General features: G+C 40.6%; 1 protein-coding gene across 1 annotated transcript; it reads right to left on the bottom strand.

The window, feature by feature from the left end:
* Positions 1-7,886: 7,886 nt before the first annotated feature.
* Positions 7,887-16,643, bottom strand: LOC131937972 (uncharacterized). Its single transcript, XM_059295764.1, has 5 exons — positions 16,504-16,643; positions 14,271-14,540; positions 13,877-14,016; positions 9,567-9,679; positions 7,887-8,982 (listed from the first exon to the last, which is right to left on the bottom strand). Exons 1-5 carry the CDS (start codon positions 16,520-16,522, stop codon positions 7,887-7,889), a joined length of 1,638 nt encoding a protein of 545 aa, XP_059151747.1. The 5' UTR covers positions 16,523-16,643.
* Positions 16,644-21,511: the final 4,868 nt, after the last annotated feature.

A 21,511-nucleotide genomic window follows, 5' to 3' on the forward strand; every position in this document is an offset into this window, starting at 1 on the left:
TGTAGTTTAATAAAGACGTGATGCAGCAGTTGATGCCACATGCTTTGGTTTCTTTTCAAACCTATCCGGTTGATAACTGCTTTGGGGGAACAGTTTTTAAAACTACAACTCCACATCTTTGTACGTCTTGTTTCCCTCAACCTTGATCTTGTGGAGCATCAAGAGTGAGTAATATGTTTTGGGAATTGTAGGGGGGAGTAAGGGCTTGGCCTTCTTCCCTTCCCTTGTAAGGAAAGTTCTGGATAGGCCACCGTAAATGTCTCCAGCTATGGAATAAACTATTGATTTAGTGATTAATAAAATATAATTAAATTTACTACTAGCCTATTGTGTAGGCCTACTATTTGTCCTATGACTATAACTGGAAACATATGAAAAAGCCTGAAAACACCTTTTTGTTAAAAGTAATTTATACTTTATATATAATTTTAAGAGTAATTCTACTGAATGAAATTTGAAATATTCGTTGCTTGTGCCACACTGGTTGAGATATCCAATGATGAAGATGCCATACTGTGGTTCTCAACTTAACCGTCCTTCATTGTTACTATTATATGCATAAAAAAAAAAATAAATAATGAGAAATACTACTAGTACTACCAGTGGCGGAACTAGAAAAAAAAGGCTCCCCCGCAAAAAAAAAAATTGGGCCCCCCCTATATGTATATATATATATATATATATATATATATATATATATATATATATATATATATATATATATATATATACATACATACATACATACACACACACACATATATATATATATATATATATATATAAGTAGCCCGCTCCTCTAAATTTTAAATAGTGTATTACCTGAGTATTTTAATCAATTTTATAGCAATGTATAACCACTATGAGATAACGAGCCAAACAACAAAGTCAACAATAAGTCCGAACTCATTTCGGGCCCGTAATAATCGTGTTTTACAAATGTTTGTATTACGTCTTATGGTTACCGAAAATTGCCAAATAATGTTGGCTGGTCAAAATTATATAAACACGTAAGCTTGATTTTGCAATGGTTTCTCGCGTTATGTTTATTTTTATGATTTTTTGTATTTATATTATTAGTTTTGAATACATTAATTTTTATAGCTATAGAATTCTTTAGTATGCCTCATTTAAATAATAAATAAGAGAATAAATGGCACTTTAATTTACATAGTACAAAACTATTTAAATGAGCTTTATGGGCACTTGTGTTTTAATGAAGGGCAGTAAGTCATGGAAGTAGTGTGAACGTTTGCCTATCTTTCAAAGCAGAGCTCTTGTAGATTTTATATTTTTCTACGCAACAGTGTGTGTTAGTTACTGTAGAACAATCACTGCTATAGTAGACCTGTTTGTTTTTTACAAAACCACTATCAAGGTGCACGAAAAACATTATTTATGAAAAGAAAATTCATTTATTTTTTTGGTCGGAATTGGGCCTCTAAACATCGTTGGCCCCCCCCGCATTGCGGGGTCTGGCGGCACTGTAGTTCCGCCCCTGAGTACTACTTACACTTACAACTAATATAACATTTAAAACTAAGTCACACAACATGTAGAATCTTAATAAATTGCACCACCATCTAAAAATTGATCTGGTATATTTTATTACGGAGACTGGCGCAGACCATTTCACATTATTTAGCAGGGGAATCAGAATCAGAGTACACAAAAGAAAATTAAAAAATTAATCACATTAGTCCTTAAAATTTAGTGTCTTTTGTTTTAAATAAATCGATAAAAATGTATAGTTATTATAATTATACATTTCTTTTGTGTTTCATTAATATTTTATAAGTATTTAACCTTCGTAAATAATTGAGTTCGTCCACATAGTAACCAGGATTGTCTGGTGGCCATTTTGAATTTGTCGATTCATAATTTTGACGTGATAGTCCAGATAAACTGTAGTAATACGACCCTATCATTAATCCCATTCGATAGATTTTAAAGAATTAGTAAACACTAGCATCTAATAGTTAAGTGCATCCATATTTTAAGTCCATAGAATGTCCTGAATTAAATAGCTTCACGTCTAAACACACCCTGTGTACAAGCGTAGTTCACACGCTAGAAACCGTGGACTAGTAGAGTTCAAATTTACATTAATAACGTGTACTAATTAAACCAAACTGACATTCAAACTTAAAATTCATTTATTAAAATGGAAATGAAACTTTAAAAATGGTACTTACAACTTGTTTGAAGGCTCTAGCAAGGGTAAAATCCGTTTAGCATCATCGGTCGTCAACCTATAAAACGGTTCGGCGAGCAACTCACTCGGGGCTGAAAGTCGACTCGAGGGTTATATGTTTATTGAGGGTACGGCTTCGCGACCGTAAATCAGAAATACTTGAATTTACAACACAAAGTAGTTATAAAATTGAACTTTACATCGGTGTAAAAATTGAAACAGAATTAGTTTGTTTCCGTGTATATATCGTCATTTAAAGTTTAAAATCTGTATTTTTTAAATGAAATAAACTTGTTATTTTTTCAATTTATACATCAAACGATAGCCTAGAATTCGATCTTTAAAATGACATTAAGATTATGCTTCTACGATGCTTCGTCGCGAAGCCGCGACCAAATAAAACAGTGTGGGGTCGATCGGTACTCGAAAAACGGTGAAATTTGTTGACGTACTGATACTTTTCAAACATATATTAAACACATTCAAACATGTGTTACAGATATAAAAATACCAGATTACGACAGATAAAGACTTAAACTTTATTGACATATAATTTTTATTCTTATAGGACAACTAGAAGTAGTGAAATTATTTTTTTTGAAAACCGCAAAAACTGACCCTAAAACGCACTTTTTCGCCAGTCTGGACTACCTATTTACTGTTATAAATATATAATTATTAGACCTAATGATAATATAATACAAGAAATATTTTAAATTAATTTATTATATTAAAAAAATTTGCTAATTCCATCTGAAACTCACTAGGATGAAGCTATTTAGTTAGATCAATTTTTTTTCAAGGGGTACTCACATTTCATTTGGTTATTTCATGTTTCCAGGACTTAGTAATGCTGTATCTAAGCTGCGCGGCCGCGCAGTAGTTTTTAACTGCCGCGCAGTCATTTTGTAAAATACTTGTATCCTTATAACGACTTTTAGAACACCGCGCACACAAAGTAGACGTTGCACACTAACTTTTTTCCCTTAGAGGGAACATTGCTTATGATAACCAAGGTTGTATAATTCTTATCAGCCTTGGTTGCCGTAAGAGTTCTACAACCTTGGTTGTCATAAGAGGTGGGTTGGCACTTTCTGGGCAGAGGGTTCATTTAGAAATGAGTTTGACATCATTAGCAATGGGTGTAGGCAAGAAAAGGTAGTCCCGCATCCTTAATAAAGTATTGGTACCAATTGAATGTTAGAACAAATGTCACTGAATTGCTTTTCCTCTGAGGTTGTAGCAACAGGTTTGGTAGTGTTTATGTATATATATATATATATATATATATATATATATATATATATATGTATATATATATATATATATATATATATATATATATATATATATATATATATATATATATATATATATATATATATATATATATATATATATATATATAAATTACTCAACACATTTTATCCGATTGCCATGAAACTTTATGACTACTTGCACCCCGGGCTCCCCTTTGAGCACCCCAGGCTTTCCCTTGAGCACCCCGGGCTCCCCCATGGAGCACCCTGGCATCTACAACTGTTTTACTGAGCACCCTACGGGCATGTTGGGCCACTACATTCCATGACAAACCAAACCAGGGGACGCACTAGATGACCCGTGTCATGATGGTCACCCTTACACATGTACATTTCCTGTGTGTTCCATGTGACTTCACTGTCTTTCACTATGCATCTTTAATTTACTTGTCCTTTCTCTAGAGCGTTCCGGGCAGAAAGACAGAATAGCCAAACTATTATAGTGATAACACTCATTCAAATGGGAATGGCACCTCCAGTGCAGTCGGGATATAGACATATATTTTTTTTAATACTTTAATTTTATAATAGTTCGGAACATTAGTGCATAATAAAGAAAACCTTGATTAATTTTCAAAGAGTTTATTAATCATCTAATTAAGTAATTTTTTTATGTAACAATTCATAGAACTTCGAGTCTTGACCTACGTGAAAAGTTTAAAATAACTCAGTCTGGTAAAGTTCGAAATTTCGCTAGCAAATTTCTGACTATGAGGGACGAACGGTAGAATAATCAAGTTAAAAATTATGAGTTTTTTTTTTGAGAAATCGAAAATAGGGTAAATTACTACTTCCGGTCAAAGGAAATAACTCAAAATTTGTAAAAAAAAAAATAGAATTAGATCTCCTACATGATGTATGTGAAATTACGTTATATGCTTTTGAAAACCGAAAGTAGAATAAGTTCCGGTTACCGGAAATCACTGAAAAGAGAGTTTCTTCCAGGCATCTGAAATTTATATAATTTATATAGAAAATATATACTTTTAACAGTGTCCGCCCCCCGAAGAAAGTCTACCGCCCCCCCCCCCGAATATTTTAAGTGCCCCTTCCCCGAAGAAAAAAGTCTGGAAGAAACACTGGCTGAAAAGGATACAGAACTGAAAATTTGATATAATAATACTTTTATATGAGATTTGTAATAGCTGTAACGGTATTCAAGTTATAGTGTCAGTGGCGGAACTAGAAAAAAAGGAACACCCCGGAATTTTTTTTAGCACCCCCTCAATATATATATATATATATATATATATATATATATATATATATATATATATATATATGTGTAACAATTTACAACAACGTGTCATGTGTGTTAGTGCATTAGTATGTTTTGAAAATCAGTTTTATTTTGTCTGCTATAAACCCTCTTAACATCGAGGCGGTCAAAGGAATATAAAACATGAAAGCTTTGAATAAGTAATGGTGTCTCGTGTTATGTTTACTTTTATGTGTTTTTGTATTTATATTGTTCATTTTAAATACATTTCCTTTTTATACATGTCATTCTTAAGTAAGTACTTTATAAAAAAATAATTAAGAGAAGTAATTGCTTTTTAATTTGTTTAGTACAAATTTATTAAAAGGAGCTTATGATGAGCACCCATATTTGACTATTTAAAAAAGGGAAATCAGTCATGGAAGTGGTTGGAACGTTTGCTTATCTTTGATAAGTTTAATTGTAGGAGAAAGAGGACTCGACTTTCACAGTGGTTTAAAAAACAAAGGGAAAAAGAATATACAAGAGCGGTGGGTGGTGTCTATAGAATAAAGATAATCCAACCGCAGCTACGGTAATCTTTTTACAAAACAACATTCAAGTAAAAAAATGCAAGAAATAAAAAAAAAATTAACAATAAATTTTTTAATGTCGGCAGTGGGCCCCTAAATGACGTGCCCCCCCCCCCCCCCCCCGCATTGCTCGGTCTGGCGGCACCATAGTTCTGCCACTGTATAGTGTTCACAGAAAGACATACAGGCACTTTTTTTTTCCGTCTCAGGGTGGTGTAAAAGTCGAGATTTGTGAAAATTGTCAATTTCGATTTTTAAAAATAAAAACACAAACAAAAACTAATTGACTAATTATAACTATTATATAAGGGAGAAATTGTTAAACCAAACTTTATTAAAAAAAACAACAAAAAAACCCCACAATTATTTTTTAACATGAACTACTGTAAACCTAACAAGAGATTCTAAACATCCACCGCAGCCACCACAAGAGATTCTAAACATCCACCGCAGCCACCACAAGAGATTCTAAACATCCACCGCAGCCACCACAAGAGATTCTAAACATCCACCGCAGCCACCACAAGAGATTCTAAACATCCACCGCAGCCACCACAAGAGATTCTAAACATCCACCGCAGCCACCACAAGAGATTCTAAACATCCACCGCAGCCACCACAAGAGATTCTAAACATCCACCGCAGCCACCACAAGAGATTCTAAACATCCACCGCAGCCACCACAAGAGATTCTAAACATCCACCGCAGCCACCACAAGAGATTCTAAACATCCACCGCAGCCACCACAAGAGATTCTAAACATCCACCGCAGCCACCACAAGAGATTCTAAACATCCACCGCAGCCACCACAAGAGATTCTAAACATCCACCGCAGCCACCACAAGAGATTCTAAACATCCACCGCAGCCACCACAAGAGATTCTAAACATCCACCGCAGCCACCACAAGAGATTCTAAACATCCACCGCAGCCACCACAAGAGATTCTAAACATCCACCGCAGCCACCACAAGAGATTCTAAACATCCACCGCAGCCACCACAAGAGATTCTAAACATCCACCGCAGCCACCACAAGAGATTCTAAACATCCACCGCAGCCACCACAAGAGATTCTAAACATCCACCGCAGCCACCACAAGAGATTCTAAACATCCACCGCAGCCACCACAAGAGATTCTAAACATCCACCGCAGCCACCACAAGAGATTCTAAACATCCACCGCAGCCACCACAAGAGATTCTAAACATCCACCGCAGCCACCACAAGAGATTCTAAACATCCACCGCAGCCACCACAAGAGATTCTAAACATCCACCGCAGCCACCACAAGAGATTCTAAACATCCACCGCAGCCACCACAAGAGATTCTAAACATCCACCGCAGCCACCACAAGAGATTCTAAACATCCACCGCAGCCACCACAAGAGATTCTAAACATCCACCGCAGCCACCACAAGAGATTCTAAACATCCACCGCAGCCACCACAAGAGATTCTAAACATCCACCGCAGCCACCACAAGAGATTCTAAACATCCACCGCAGCCACCACAAGAGATTCTAAACATCCACCGCAGCCACCAAATATTACGAAATATTTAACCAAGCACCCAGTCTTTCAACACAACTTGACCCCCCTCTCCATATGACACCCCTCTCCATATGACACCCCTCTCCATATGACACCCCTCTCCATATGACACCCCTCTCCATATGACACCCCTCTCCATATGACACCCCTCTCCATATGACACCCCTCTCCATATGACACCCCTCTCCATATGACACCCCTCTCCATATGACACCCCACTCCATATGACACCCCTCTCCATATGACACCCCACTCCATATGACACCCCTCTCCATATGACAGCCCTCTCTATATGACACCCCTCTCCATATGACAGCCCTCTCTATATGACACCCCTCTCCATATGACACCCCTCTCTATATGACACCCCTCTCCATATGACACCCCTCTCCATATGACACCCCTCTCCATATGACACCCCTCTCCATATGACACCCCTCTCCATATGACACCCCTCTCCATATGACACCCCTCTCCATATGACACCCCTCTCCATATGACACCCCACTCCATATGACACCCCTCTCCATATGACACCCCTCTCTATATGACACCCCTCTCCATATGACACCCCTCTCCATATGACACCCCTCTCCATATGACACCCCTCTCCATATGACACCCCTCTCCATATGACACCCCTCTCCATATGACACCCCACTCCATATGACACCCCTCTCCATATGACACCCCTCTCTATATGACACCCCTCTCCATATGACACCCCTCTCCATATGACACCCCTCTCCATATGACACCCCTCTCCATATGACACCCCTCTCCATATGACACCCCTCTCCATATGACCCCCCCCCCCCCCCAAAAAAAAAAAAAAAACAACAACAACAAAAAAAAATGGCAGAATGTAATAAAGATCTAAAACTTCTGGTCATCAATTGATGGAAGCGTGACTGTTGCCATGGTAACTGGTGAGTTTTTGGGTCCCTGCCGGTCTCTGCCCCCATATCTCAGCACCAGCGAGACAGCGGTTGGCTGACATGGATGGTGTTGTCACGTGGTACTTTTGTTAAAAGTCTAGTGTAGCTCTACTGCTAGCTGTATCTGTAGCTGGACTTGTAGTTCTAGCTGTATCTGTAGCTGGACTTGTAGTTCTAGCTGTATCTCTAGCTGGACTTGTAGTTCTAGCTGTACCTCTGACTGCAGCTGCCGAAAACCTGACCCTAGCGACGCCCCTGAGATGTTCTGCGGTCAGGAACCGAGCGTTGGGGCTCAGCAGCACAAAACTGGGGACGTTCCTGGAGCCCGCAGGGGTACCTGGGCTCCGGGCTCTGGGGCGCCTTGTCGTGGTGGTGACCCGCTCCCCAGTGACGTCACGCTCCACTTCCCCAGTGACGTCACGTGCAGAAGCTGCAAGTATCTGTTCTGTATTTGAAGCAGGTACAAACGAAGGAAAGTTTTGAACAGTTCTGGGATGAAGAGATGGCTGTGTGGTACTGAACCCTGTTTGTGCGGTATTTGGTTCGAATCCCTCGAAGTTTGCAGTGTCCACAGATGTCTGAACCCGATCGACGACCTCACTCACATTAAATCTGTGGGGGCCAAGTGGGTCATTGACCCCAGTCCTAGTGTTAGACTGGGGGTCATTGACCCCAGTCCTAATATTCGACTGGGGGTCATTGACCCCAGTCCTAGTGTTAGACTGGGGGTCATTGACCCCAGTCCTAGTGTTAGACTGGGGGTCATTGACCCCAGTCCTAATATTCGACTGGGGGTCATTGACCCCAGTCCTAGTGTTAGACTGGGGGTCATTGACCGCAGTTCTTATGTTAGACTGGGGGTCATTGACCGCAGTTCTTATGTTAGACTGGGGGTCATTGACCCCAGTCCTAGTGTTAGACTGGGGTTCATTGACCCCAGTCCTACTGATAGACTGGGGGTCATTGACCGCAGTCCTAATATTCGACTGGGGGTCATTGACCCCAGTCCTAGTGTTAGACTGGGGGTCATTGACCGCAGTCCTAGTGTTAGACTGGGGGTCATTGACCGCGCTGACTGTCACGTTACTGCTGGCCAACTGTTGACGCCGGTCATTGACCTCAGCAATCGTAAGGTCAACTTGGTAATTGCTCCAGAATACAGAGAACGCCTGGACGAACGTGCATCTGGAGATAGAGAGGTGAGGGGAGTTAGGGGAGAGAGGTGGGGGAGTGGGGGTAGAGAGGTGGGGGAGTTAGGGGAGAGAGGTGGGGGAGAGTAGAGGTAGAGAGGTGGGGGAGTGAGGGGAGGAGGTGGGGGAGTGGGGGAGAGTAGAGGTAGAGAGGTGGGGGAGTGGGGGAGAGTAGAGGTAGAGAGGTGGGGGAGTGAGGGGAGCGTGGAGATAGAGAGGTGGAGGAGTTAGGGGAGAGAGGTGGGGGAGGGAGGGGAGGGAGGTGGGGAGTGGAGGTAGAGAGGTGGGGGAGTGGGGGTAGAGAGGTGGGGGAGAGTAGAGGTAGAGACGTGGGGGAGAGAGATGGGGAGAGTAGAGGTAGAGAGGTGGGGGAGTGGGGGAGAGTAGAGGTAGAGAGGTGGGGGAGTGAGGGGAGTGTGGAGATAGAGAGGTGGGGGAGTGCGGGGAGGGAGGTGGTGGAGTGAGGGGAGAGTAGAGGTAGAGAGGTGGGGGGAGTTAGGGGTGAGAGGTGGGGGAGTGGAAGTACGTGTGAGGGTGAAGCAAGAGAGGACATATTGAGCACAGAAGAAGAAAACTGACCTGAGTTTGTAGACCTGACCAACTCTGGCATCAGACGGTGCCCTCCAATGGAAATCTACGCTCCACTTATCCGAGGGGTTGGTGTGGGTTACCGCTGTATCAGCTGTCGATCTCTGGGGGAAAAGTGGATGATAGAGACAGGGGAATTCATTTGACACAAACATAGGCCAACAAAATAGTCTGATTAAAAAGTATTTGAAAAGTAAAGCGAGAGTAATCGCCCCTTAACTTCCTCGTATATAAAAATACATACGATAAAAATAAGGATATTATTGAATTTTGAGTATTCAGGGGAATCAATCAGGCTTAGATTATTTTGCAAACCAGAATAACTTGGTTGTTTCCCTTGTCCATAAAACTAAGAAATATTAAATTTTGAGTATTCAGGGGAATCAACCAGGCTTAGATCTCTTTTGCAAACCACATTAACTTGGTTGTTTCCCTTTGTCTATAAAAAGGTAGTCCAAACTGAAATTAACTATTGATTGCAGACTTCTGGAGTGAATATGTCATGAAAGAACTTTTAATTGTAAGGTCTATGCCACAAATTTTATAAAAATATCTCAATAAATAAAAAAGTTATGCGATTTTTAAAAAAGCAAAATTTAGTAAAATAACTGATTTTCAAAAAGTGACATTTTGAGAACCCATATTTTCTGAACTAAAGAACAATAGAAGTGTAGAAATTGGTAAAGTTACTGCAAAGTTTGTAATATATATGCACAATTTTTTTCAGTCACCTAAAATGAGTTTTTCTAAGGTAAAAAAAAAATAATTGAAAATAACAAAAATGCGTTTTGGTCACTTTTATTTTCATTTTAAAAAAAATCCAATTTTTTTTTTGCTTGGACATAGAATAACTCTAAAACTATTGTGTTGGTAACATTAACAGAAAGAATGTGTTCATTATTTTAAAAAATCACATGAGTTAAAATATTATTTTTTAAAATGCCAGTTATCTAGTGCAGGAGAAACAGAATCAAAATTTAATGGAGTGGGGTCGATCGGTACTCACAAAACGGTGAAATTTGTTGACGTAACTGATACCTCTCAAACAAATATAAAACACATTCAAACATGTGTTACAGATATAAAAATACCAGATTACGACAGACAAAGACTTAAACTTTATAGACATGATTTTTATTCTTATAAGACACTATAACTAACACTAGAAGTAGTGAAATTTAAAAAAAAAATCAACCACAAAAACTGACCCCAAAACGCACTTTTTCGCCAGTTTGAACTACCTACAATAAACCTAAGGAACATTATTGAATTTTGAGTATTCAGGGGAATTAACCAGGCTTAGATTATTTTGCGAACCATATTAATTTGGTTGTTTCCCTTTGTCCATAAAACTAAGAAATATTGAATTTTGAGTATTCGGGGGAATCAACCAGTCTTAGATTTCTTTTGCAAACCACATTAACTTGGTTGTTTCCCTTTGTCTATAAAAAGGTAGTCCAAACTGAAATTAACTATTGATTGCAGACTTCTGGAGTGAATATTTCATGAAAGAACTTTTAATTGTAAGGTCTATGCCACAAATTTTATAAAAATATCTCAATAAATAAAAAAGTTATGCGATTTTTAACACTAGAAGTAGTGAAATTTAAAAAAAAAAAAATCAACCACAAAAACTGACCCCAAAACGCACTTTTTCGCCAGTTTGAACTACCTACAATAAACCTAAGGAACATTATTGAATTTTGAGTATTCAGGGGAATTAACCAGGCTTAGATTATTTTGCGAACCATATTAACTTGGCTGTTTCCCTTTGTCCATAAAACTAAGAAATCTTGAATTTTGAGTATTCAGGGGAATCAACCATGCTTAGATTATTTTGCGAACCATATTAACTTGGCTGTATCACTGTATCCCTTTGTCCATAAAACTAAGGAAAATTATTGAACTAGGCATACTGCCAAGCTTCGCTTAGGTTTTCAAAAAACATTTGAGAGTTTGAATGCTTAACGAATTATTTATTGGCTTTTGTGGAGCGCTTAAGTTAAAACGTTCGCAATTTATTACTTGGAAGGTAATTAGAACTACAGAGTTGACTGGTATATATATATATATATAACTTAATTTATATTTCATTGACTTTTAAAATTAATTTCTACAAATTAACACAAATCTTACTCAAATGAATGCTATACTTCATTTTCTGTTTAAAATAGTATAAAATTGTTAATAATTAAAAAAAAGTCACCACCGTTGTAAATTGAACTAAAGACGTAGTCTTTGTTTACGTTTATTAGCAAACAGTTACTATGCTTATATAAGCAAATACAGCTTCTTTTTCCGTCGTGAATAAAGTTTTTTTTTTTTTGTTATCCTCCAGGATCTGTCTACGACCTCACAAAATTTAAGGGGAGTTCGATATATATCTCATATAAGGATTTTCACTCGTGATCTCTTTTTAGCTGCGGCTGGCCGATAGTTTGTCCAGAAGGCAGATTTATTTACCCAGGTTTATGGCAGATTTATTTACCCAGATTTAGCAGATTTATTTACCCAGATTTAGCAGATTTATTTACCCAGATTTATGGCAGATTTATTTACCCAGAGTTATGGCAGATTTATTTACCCAGATTTATGGCAGATTTATTTACCCAGGTTTATGGCAGATTCATTTACCCAGATTTAGCAGATTTATTTACCCAGATTTAGCAGATTTATTTACCCAGATTTATGGCAGATTTATTTACCCAGATTTATGGCAGATTTATTTACCCAGATTTATGGCAGATTTATTTACCCAGGTTTATGGCAGATTTATTTACCCAGATTTATGGCAGATTTATTTACCCAGGTTTATGGCAGATTTATTTACCCAGGTTTATGGCAGATTTATTTACCCAGATTTATGGCAGATTTATTTACCCAGATTTATGGAAGATTTATTTACCCAGATTTATGGCAGATTTATTTACCCAGGTTTATGGCAGATTTATTTACCCAGATTTATGGCAGATTTATTTACCCAGATTTATGGCAGATTTATTTACCCAGGTTTATGGCAGATTTATTTACCCAGGTTTATGGCAGATTTATTTACCCAGATTTATGGCAGATTTATTTACCCAAATTTATGGAAGATTTATTTACCCAGGTTTATGGCAGATTTATTTACCCAGATTTATGGCAGATTTATTTACCCAGATTTATGGCAGATTTATTTACCCAGATTTATGGCAGATTTATTTACCCAGATTTATGGCAGATTTATTTACCCAGATTTATGGAAGATTTATTTACCCAGGTTTATGGCAGATTTATTTACCCAGATTTATGGCAGATTTATTTACCCAGATTTATGGCAGATTTATTTACCCAGATTTATGGCAGATTTATTTACCCAGATTTATGGAAGATTTATTTACCCAGATTTATGGCAGATTTATTTACCCAGATTTATGGCAGATTTATTTACCCAGATTTATGCAAAAAATGCTCCAGATGTACAGAGCCAATGTACCCTAAAAAAGGGTTTTGCAAATGGTCATCGTTTTTCACAAAATTAGATTTTTTTTTGCAAACCATATTAACTTGGTTGTTTCCCTTTGTCAATAAAAAATCTATAACAAAAACATTGAGCTGGGCATAACGTCCTAAATAATAATGATTAGTGACACCTTAAGTATACATCTTGAGTTTTGTCTAAAAAATACCGTTTGGTAATCTATCTATTTATCCATATTAAAATGAAAGTATGTCTTTTTGTCTCTGCGTTTGTCTTTTATGAAGTTGTTGAAAAAACGCAATGAGAGATTTCTACGAAAAAAAATTCCGAAGTGGCGTTGCTCCAGTAGGGTCCAATTTGGCACCCCTGGATCCCCCGAGAGCACTATGGCGCCTACATTTAAGTTAAGCAGCGTGATACTGACAAAGTGGCACGGGGCCGTACCGGCGCCCCTGCGGTAGTGTATCGGTGGCTCCCGGCGCCCCTGCGGTAGTGTATCGGTGGCTCCCGGCGCCCCTGCGGTAGTGTATCGGTGGCTCCCGGCGCCCCTGCGGTAGTGTATCGGTGGCTCCCGGCGCCCCTGCGGTAGTGTATCGGTGGCTCCCGGCGCCCCTGCGGTAGTGTATCGGTGGCTCCCGGCGCCCCTGCGGTAGTGTATCGGTGGCTCCCGGGCACATGGACGGTTCTAAAAAAAAAAATCCCAAAATTATTGGGTTTTTTTTCAGGCCGCTTTTCTTTTTTACCCATGTCAACATAAACAATCGAACCCAACTCGCCATTTTAAGCCGCCTCTTATTATTACCGTCCAAACAACCCAATCACGTGACCTAGTGGTACTTACTAAACAAGTTAGAAGCTGAACTTGGTTAGAAGATGACGTCAGAGAGAAGGCACCCATCGTGTTGTTGGTGACGTCATCACCTGCGCTGACTGCACACAGAAAGCCGCGAAAAGGAATGTCCGCTGTGCTCTCAAGGTCGACTAGCAGCGGAGACAACAAGTTGATCAATTCACTAACAGTTGTTCAATTCACTAACAGTTAATCAATTAAATTAAGTAACAGTTGATAAATTAAGTAACAGTTGATACATAAAATAAAACATTGACTTGTCGAATAGCCTAATGGTGTCGACAGGACGTCTTTGGTCTGGTACCTAAGGATGTTGATTCCTTAAACTTTTTAACTTCGGAACCTGAGAGGCGAGAGGACCTTAGAGAACCTGAGAAAAACTTACTTGATATTGTCTCCCCTGGTCCTAGAATAGCGCGCGACAGCCTGATGACGTAGGGTGGGGCGTCACTCTGTGGGCCGTGGGTGTGCCCGGGGACCATGCTCCTGCATGAGTAGGCGGGCGCACCCTGGTGGAAGCCGCCCACGCCCCTCAACAGATGCACGAGGACGATCAGTGTGACCCACAAACGACCGTCCATCTCCCTCGATACGCTCCTGTTGCCTCTGTCTCGGGGAGTCAAATGATGCCATCCAGTGCTATCATGGTGCAGGTCTACAGTAGAATCATGAGTTTACAAGGACATAGAGCATAAGGATGAGTTTACAAGGACATAGAGCATAAGGATGAGTTTACAAGGACATAGAGCATAAGGATGAGTTTAGCACACATAGAGCATAAGGATGAGTTTAGCACACATAGAGCATAAGGATGAGTTTAGCACACATAGAGCATAAGGATGAGTTTACCAGTCAAGGGCATACAGCAGAATTTGAGTTCAAAAGCCTAGTCATAAAGCTACACAAAAAAAACCCTTTATAACTACAAGCTTCAAAATTTACTTAAAATAAAATCAAACTTCATTATTAAAAGCTTTGGTTGCTTCAAAAGATCTTTTACACATTAAAGCGACCCAAGCTTTTATTAATGAAGTTTGTTTTATTTTATCTGTTTTATTTCATTTAAAACCTTGTTATTATAAAAGTTTCTATATTTGTTTCTATTCTACTTTGAATTCATGCGTTTTAAATAAAACTAAATCTTTACGTTCGCGTTTATGTTTACGCTTAAATTATTGCGTTATTGTTTGCATTTATGCTTGCATTTGCGCTTATGTTTTGCTATAAGTTTCTGTTTATGTTTGTGTTTGCGTGTATGTTTATGTTTAATTTGCGTTTACGTTCGAGTTTATGTTTCCGATAAAGTTTGCGTTTATGTTTGAGTTTGCGACAGAGTTTGTGTTTACGTTTGTGGTTATTTTACAGTTTGCGTTTATGTTTGTTTCTTATAGCCATTTGATAAAGCGTTTGTGTTTTTGTTTGAGTTAGCGTATGCGTTTGTTTGCGGTTTTTTCTTTTGTGTTTGTATCTGTGTTTGTGTTTACTTTTGAGTGCTACGTTTGCGTTGTGTTTGCGTTGGTGTTTGCGTTTTCTTTTGTGATTGTGTTTGCTTTTGTTCTGTTCTTATGTTCTCTCGTTGAGGCACGGGTATGCAGCTAGTAACAAACATATAAGGTTGTTATTAAAACGTTTTATTACAACCTTTTATTTAACTTGCTTCCTCTGTCTGTCTGTCCTCATAGATCAAAACGCTCGAGCGTAATTTTAGGCACTTCTAAGTGACAGATTCCTTTTCAAAATTGGCACGTGGGTCAAGACTTAAAGACAATGCAATCTGACATTGAATTTGTCTTAATTTGAATGCCTAATCAACATTTTATGAATTAATTAAATTTTTATCCAAATTAGTAGGTAGCCGTATCCAACTATTCCGCACTGTTATACCGCATTATCATGTTCATTAGGTGCGCAATAGTTTTTAGTCAAGCAATTCTATTGTAAATAAAAAAGTTTAAGTACTGAAAAAAGCGATAACTTGAGTACCATTTCATATATAAGTATTTTATAAAATTTGTAGTTCTGTATCACCTTTAAGGCGATTTCCGGTAACCGAAAATGGAACTTATTCTACGTGTGGTTTTCAAATGCCTATAACTTGAAAACTGTTTCAAATAAATAAACGAATTTTCATCTAAATTTAAATGAATAAAATCTAATTTGCTTCATTCTTTCAAATTTTGAGTAATTTCCGTTGACTGGAAGTAGTACTTTATGCTATTTCCGATTTCTTAAAAAAAAAAAACGCGCCTGAATTTATAAAGTACTAATATTCCACCCTATTATACACATATTGTTTGCTACGAGATTATCTTATATTTTAAAAAGTTTAATTAATTAAAAATGGATTAAAATCAGGTCTATATCCCGAGTTGCCATCCCCGTAGTTTTTTTTATAAAAAGTTTAGGGGAGATCACTCCCGCTTTATTTTCTTACGAATATTGTTGTGACAAGTTTTTAACCATTAAGAATGATGCTGTAAGATTCGTAATTGTTCTGTTTTGATACCATTAACATCGTATGATTTGTGTTGAGGTAGAATCGAGCTCTAGGGTGCTAATGTGTTAGGGCTAAAGAATCTTTATCGAAACCAAAGGTAGAACAAAGATGGCGTACCTACCTGGAGAGTAGCTTGTCATCTTTCTTGTCTCGACACGCAGGAGCGGAAATACACGAGACGTCCAGGTGTCAGCAGACTACGGAAACTTTTCTAGTCACGTGTCAACTGATGACGTCCATTCGTCTCTCACACCAATGTCTGGGTTTGACTGTCTTGCCTGCTGTAGGGGGTGGGGGAGGGGGACTCACAATGTCCGTTTGCTATGACGTCATATTTGTAAATCACACATCACCACAAATACTAACGGGTCTTTAGTGCAGGTGTACCAGAGTCTGTGAGAGGCTGGTCCATGGGAGGTTAATGTGTGGTAAGTTGGTGTGTGGGCGGTTGGTGTGTGAGAGGTTGGTGTGGGAGATTGACGTGGGGGAGGTTGGTGTGTGGGAGGCTGGTGTGTGGGAGGCTGGTGTGTGGGCGGTTGGTGTGTGGGAGGTTGGTGTGTGGGAGGTTGGTGTGTGGGAGGTTGGTGTGTGGGAGGCTGGTGTGTGGGAGGTTGGTGTGTGGGAGGTTGGTGTGTGGGAGGTTGGTGTGTGGGAGGCTGGTGTGTGAGAGGTTGGTGTGTGGGAGGTTGGTGTGTGGGAGGTTGGTGTGTGGGAGGTTGGTGTGTGGGAGGCTGGTGTGTGGGAGGTTGGTGTGTGGGAGGTTGGTGTGTGGGAGGTTGGTGTGTGGGAGGCTGGTGTGTGGGCGGTTGGTGTGTGGGAGGTTGGTGTGTGGGAGGTTGGTGTGTGGGAGGTTGGTGTGTGGGAGGCTGGTGTGTGGGAGGTTGGTGTGTGGGAGGTTGGTGTGTGGGAGGTTGGTGTGTGGGAGGTTGGTGTGTGGGAGGTTGGTGTGTGGGAGGCTGGTGTGTGAGAGGTTGGTGTGTGGGAGGCTGGTGTGTGGGAGGTTGGTGTGTGGGAGGCTGGTGTGTGGGAGGCTGGTGTGTGGGAGGCTGGTGTGTGAGAGGTTGGTGTGTGAGAGGTTGGTGTGTGGGAGGCTGGTGTGTGGGAGGTTGGTGTGTGGGAGGCTGGTGTGTGGGAGGCTGGTGGCCAGAAGGAACCACAGACAAAAAATGGACCAGAGCACTCTGAATTCTGAAACTGGCGGCTACATTTTTTTACTTTCTCGTATACGGAGTTTAGAGAAAGTATTGTAATCGTGCACAAAAAATATCGAGATTTATGCAAATCTCAATCTCGACGATTTACACCTGCCTGAGTCGGAAAAACATAGTTTTGCAATCTTGCCCGTATGTCTGTGTTTGTTTGTGTGTGTGTGTTTGTGTCTGTAAACACGATAACTTGAGTACCGTTACAGTTAGGTTGATGAAGTTTCATATATAAGTATTATATCGAATTTGTAGATCCGCAAAAACTTTTCAGCGATTTCCGATACCCGGATGTGGTACTTTATCTACTTTGAATTTTTCAAAAGCCTATAACTTGAGTACTATTTCAGATAGATACTTTGAATTTCACAAAATTTACGCTATTTCCGATTTCTCAAAAAACGGATGTGAATTTTTAAAGTACTAATAACATTCAAAACTATTATACACATTTTGTTTGGCGTTTACTTGGTGCGCAATTTTTTTTCTACGAGATTCTATTCTATTTTAAAAAGTTTAAGTAATTAAAAAATAATCAAAACTCATATCTATATCCTGAGGTGCCATCCCCCGTAGTATTATTTAAGAATATTCGAGAAAGTTTAGGGGAGATCGCTCCCGGTTTATTTCTTTACCTTTTTGTACACAATTGACGTACACAATTTGACACACCTCTATCTCGCACTTGGTGACGTCCCAGTTGATGGATGGGCATGTCATTAAAATTGGCCTTGACTGTAGCGAAATGATGACGTAGTAGACCTCCAATGTGCTGGTGGATTGACACAATCTTTAGGTGACAGGCCTATAATCCTAATGCGGTGGGCCTACGGTAGCCTACAATCCTAATGCGGTAGGCCTACGGTAGCCTACAATCCTAAAAAAATTTAGCTTTAACTGTGGTGTTGTTGTTGAAAGTACAACAAGCTTCGTCGAGTTTCTGTCGTATGCTATTTTTACATCAACTTCCGTTTCAAAGTCTACGTCACAGCGCGTCATCACAGGGGAGTGAACTGTGACATTCTTTTTACACTTCCGCCTAATTGTCAGAAGTAATAAACCATGGGTGGCCTGGGGGAGTGGGGGTGGCCCTACAGGTGTGTATAGCACAGGTTAACTTACAGGTGTGTATAGCACAGGTAAACTTACAGGTGTGTATAGCACAGGTAAACTTACAGGTGTGTATAGCACAGGTTAACTTACAGGTGTGTATAGCACAGGTAAACTTACAGGTGTGTATAGCACAGGTAAACTTACAGGTGTGTATAACACAAGTAAACTTACAGGTGTGTATAGCACAGGTAAACTTACAGGTGTGTATAGCACAGGTAAACTTACAGGTGTGTATAGCACAGGTAAACTTACAGGTGTGTATAGCACAGGTTAACTTACAGGTGTGTATAGCACAGGTTAACTTACAGGTGTGTATAGCACAAGTAAACTTACAGGTGTGTATAGCACAAGTAAACTTACAGGTGTGTATAGCACAAGTAAACTTACAGGTGTGTATGGCACAGGTTAACTTACAGGTGTGTATAGCACAGGTTAACTTACAGGTGTGTATAGCACAGGTAAACTTACAGGTGTGTATAGCACAGGTAAACGTACAAGTGTATAGCCTAGGTAAACTTACAAGTGTATAGCACAGGTAAACTTACAGGTGTGTATAGCACAGGTAAACTTACAAGTGTATAGCACAGGTAAACTTGCAGGTGTGTATAGCACAGGTAAACTTACAGGTGTGTATAGCACAGGTTAACTTACAGGTGTATAGCACAGGTAAACGTACAAGTGTATAGCACAGGTTAACTTACAGGTGTGTATAGCACAGGTAAACTTGCAGGTGTGTATAGCACAGGTTAACTTACAGGTGTGTATAGCCTAGGTAAACTTACAGGTGTGTATAGCACAGGTAAACGTACAAGTGTATAGCACAGGTAAACTTGCAGGTGTGTATAGCCTAGGTAAACTTACAAGTGTGTATGCTAGATCTCACGTTAACCAACTTAAACACTGTAAATGGATATTGTAAAACATGCAAAAATACTCCCTCTCCCCATATATCCAAGCCGACCACACCCTACAGGTAACTTGAAGCGATACTTGATCAGAGTTTCTTCCAGGCATCTATTCGGGGGGGGGGGGGGAGCACCTCACAAAGAAAGTCTACCGCCCCCTTCCCCAACGAAATGGAATTTAGATAGAAAATATAAACTTTTAACAGTGTCAGCTTCCCCCCCCCCCGGATAATTTAGTCCGCCCCCTCCCCCTGAAAAAAAAGTCTGGAAGAAACACTGTACTTTATTCACATGAAGCGATACTTGATTCACATAAAGCGATACTTGATTCACATGAATCGATAATTTATTCAAAAATTTGTATTTAAAAAATATTCCACAACATTCCTTTCATCAGTACAGGTAAAGAAAGTGGGTATGTGTAAGTACTTGTATATATAGGTGGTGTGTCTGACCTCATCAGACATCAGATACAGGTGCTGGACATTGGTCGAGCAAAGATTAGAAAAGGCAATTACACACGGCATTGCTTTATGACGCCCCCGCTGTTCGGTTTGAAGTCGTTTAAGCAAACGTTCAAAAATAAATTTAGATTTTCGTTTCACTCAACATTTCCAAACCTAACCCTACACAACAATTGAAAGAAATGGAAAAAATAACAAATGGAAATTTATTTGAAGAACACATGACATCGCAGCACATGACATGACATGACATGACATGACATGACATGACATCACAGCACATCACATGACATCGCAGCAGAAAAAAATTGCTATAGACGAATCTAACAGTACATAATTTTTTTTTTTTTTTTTCCTGTTAAAGTTAAAGCAATCCATTGTGTAATTTCTGTTTATGTGGTGGATATAGGATGTATTTTGTGGATATCGGATGAGTGCGGTGGATGTAGACTGAGTAAACATCGGAGTAATGGGATGTTGGATATTTGGGACTTTGTGGTGTAGACAGGAAGGGGTGGGGGGTGTAAAACAAATAATATTGTTCCGACGATTTACTATTTGGGCGGGGGGGGGGGTGTTTATAACCCTCTTGCACCCCCCCCCCATGCCTACGCAGCTGGTGTTGGAAGATTCTGACGTGAATGAAATTACAAATGTTGAAAAGAAAAATTCCTTTCCGAGGAGCGGTGTGGAGAGGTGGGAGGTGGAGAGGTGGCTGATGGAGGGGTGGCTGGTGGAGGGGTGGCTGGTGGCTGGTGGAGGGGTGGCTGGTGGCTGGTGGAGGGGTGGCTGGTGGCTGGTGGAGGGGTGGCTGGTGGCTGGTGGAGGGGTGGCTGGTGGAGGGGTGGGAGGTGGAGAGGTGGCTGATGGAGGGGTGGCTGGTGGAGGGGTGGCTGGTGGAGGGGTGGCTGGTGGAGGGGTGGCTGGTGGCTGGTGGAGGGGTGGCTGGTGGAGGGGTGGGAGGTGGAAGGGAGGGAGGTGGAAGGGCGGCTAGTGGAGGGACGGGAGGTGGAGGGGTGGGAGGGGTGGCTGGTGGAGGGGTGGGAGGTGGAGGGGTGGCTGGTGGAGGGGTGGGAGGTGGAGGGGTGGCTGGTGGAGGGGTGGGAGGTGGAGGGGTGGCTGGTGGAGGGGTGGGAGGTGGAGGGGTGGGAGGGGTGGCTGGTGGAGGGGTGGGAGGTGGAGGAGTGGCTGGTGGAGGGGTGGCTGGTGGAGGGGTGGCTGGTGGAGGGGTGGCTGGTAAAGAGGTGGGAGGGGTTGCTAGTGGAGGGGTGGGAGGTGGAGAGGTGGGAGGTGGAGGGGTGGCTGGAGGAGGGGTGGGAGGTTGGGAGGTGGAGGGGTGGGAGGTGGAGGGGTGGGAGGTGTGGCTGGTGGAGGGGTGGGAGGTGGAGGGGTGGGAGGTGGAGGGGTGGCTGGTGGGGTGGTGGAGGGGTGGCTGGTGGGGGGGG

Source organism: Physella acuta, unplaced genomic scaffold, assembly GCF_028476545.2.
Source record: "Physella acuta isolate Inbredline_101_S28 unplaced genomic scaffold, ASM2847654v3 ptg000225l, whole genome shotgun sequence".
NCBI lineage: Eukaryota > Metazoa > Mollusca > Gastropoda > Physidae > Physella > Physella acuta.

Bases quoted from the DNA above. Each gene is read 5' to 3' on its own strand.
- LOC131937972 (XM_059295764.1), bottom strand. The intron at 14,017-14,270 runs GTAAGTTTTTCT...CTCCGCTGCTAG, and splicing joins ACCAGGGGAGACAATATCAA to TCGACCTTGAGAGCACAGCG. The intron at 8,983-9,566 runs GTCAGTTTTCTT...CTCTATCTCCAG, and splicing joins GGTCAGGTCTACAAACTCAG to ATGCACGTTCGTCCAGGCGT.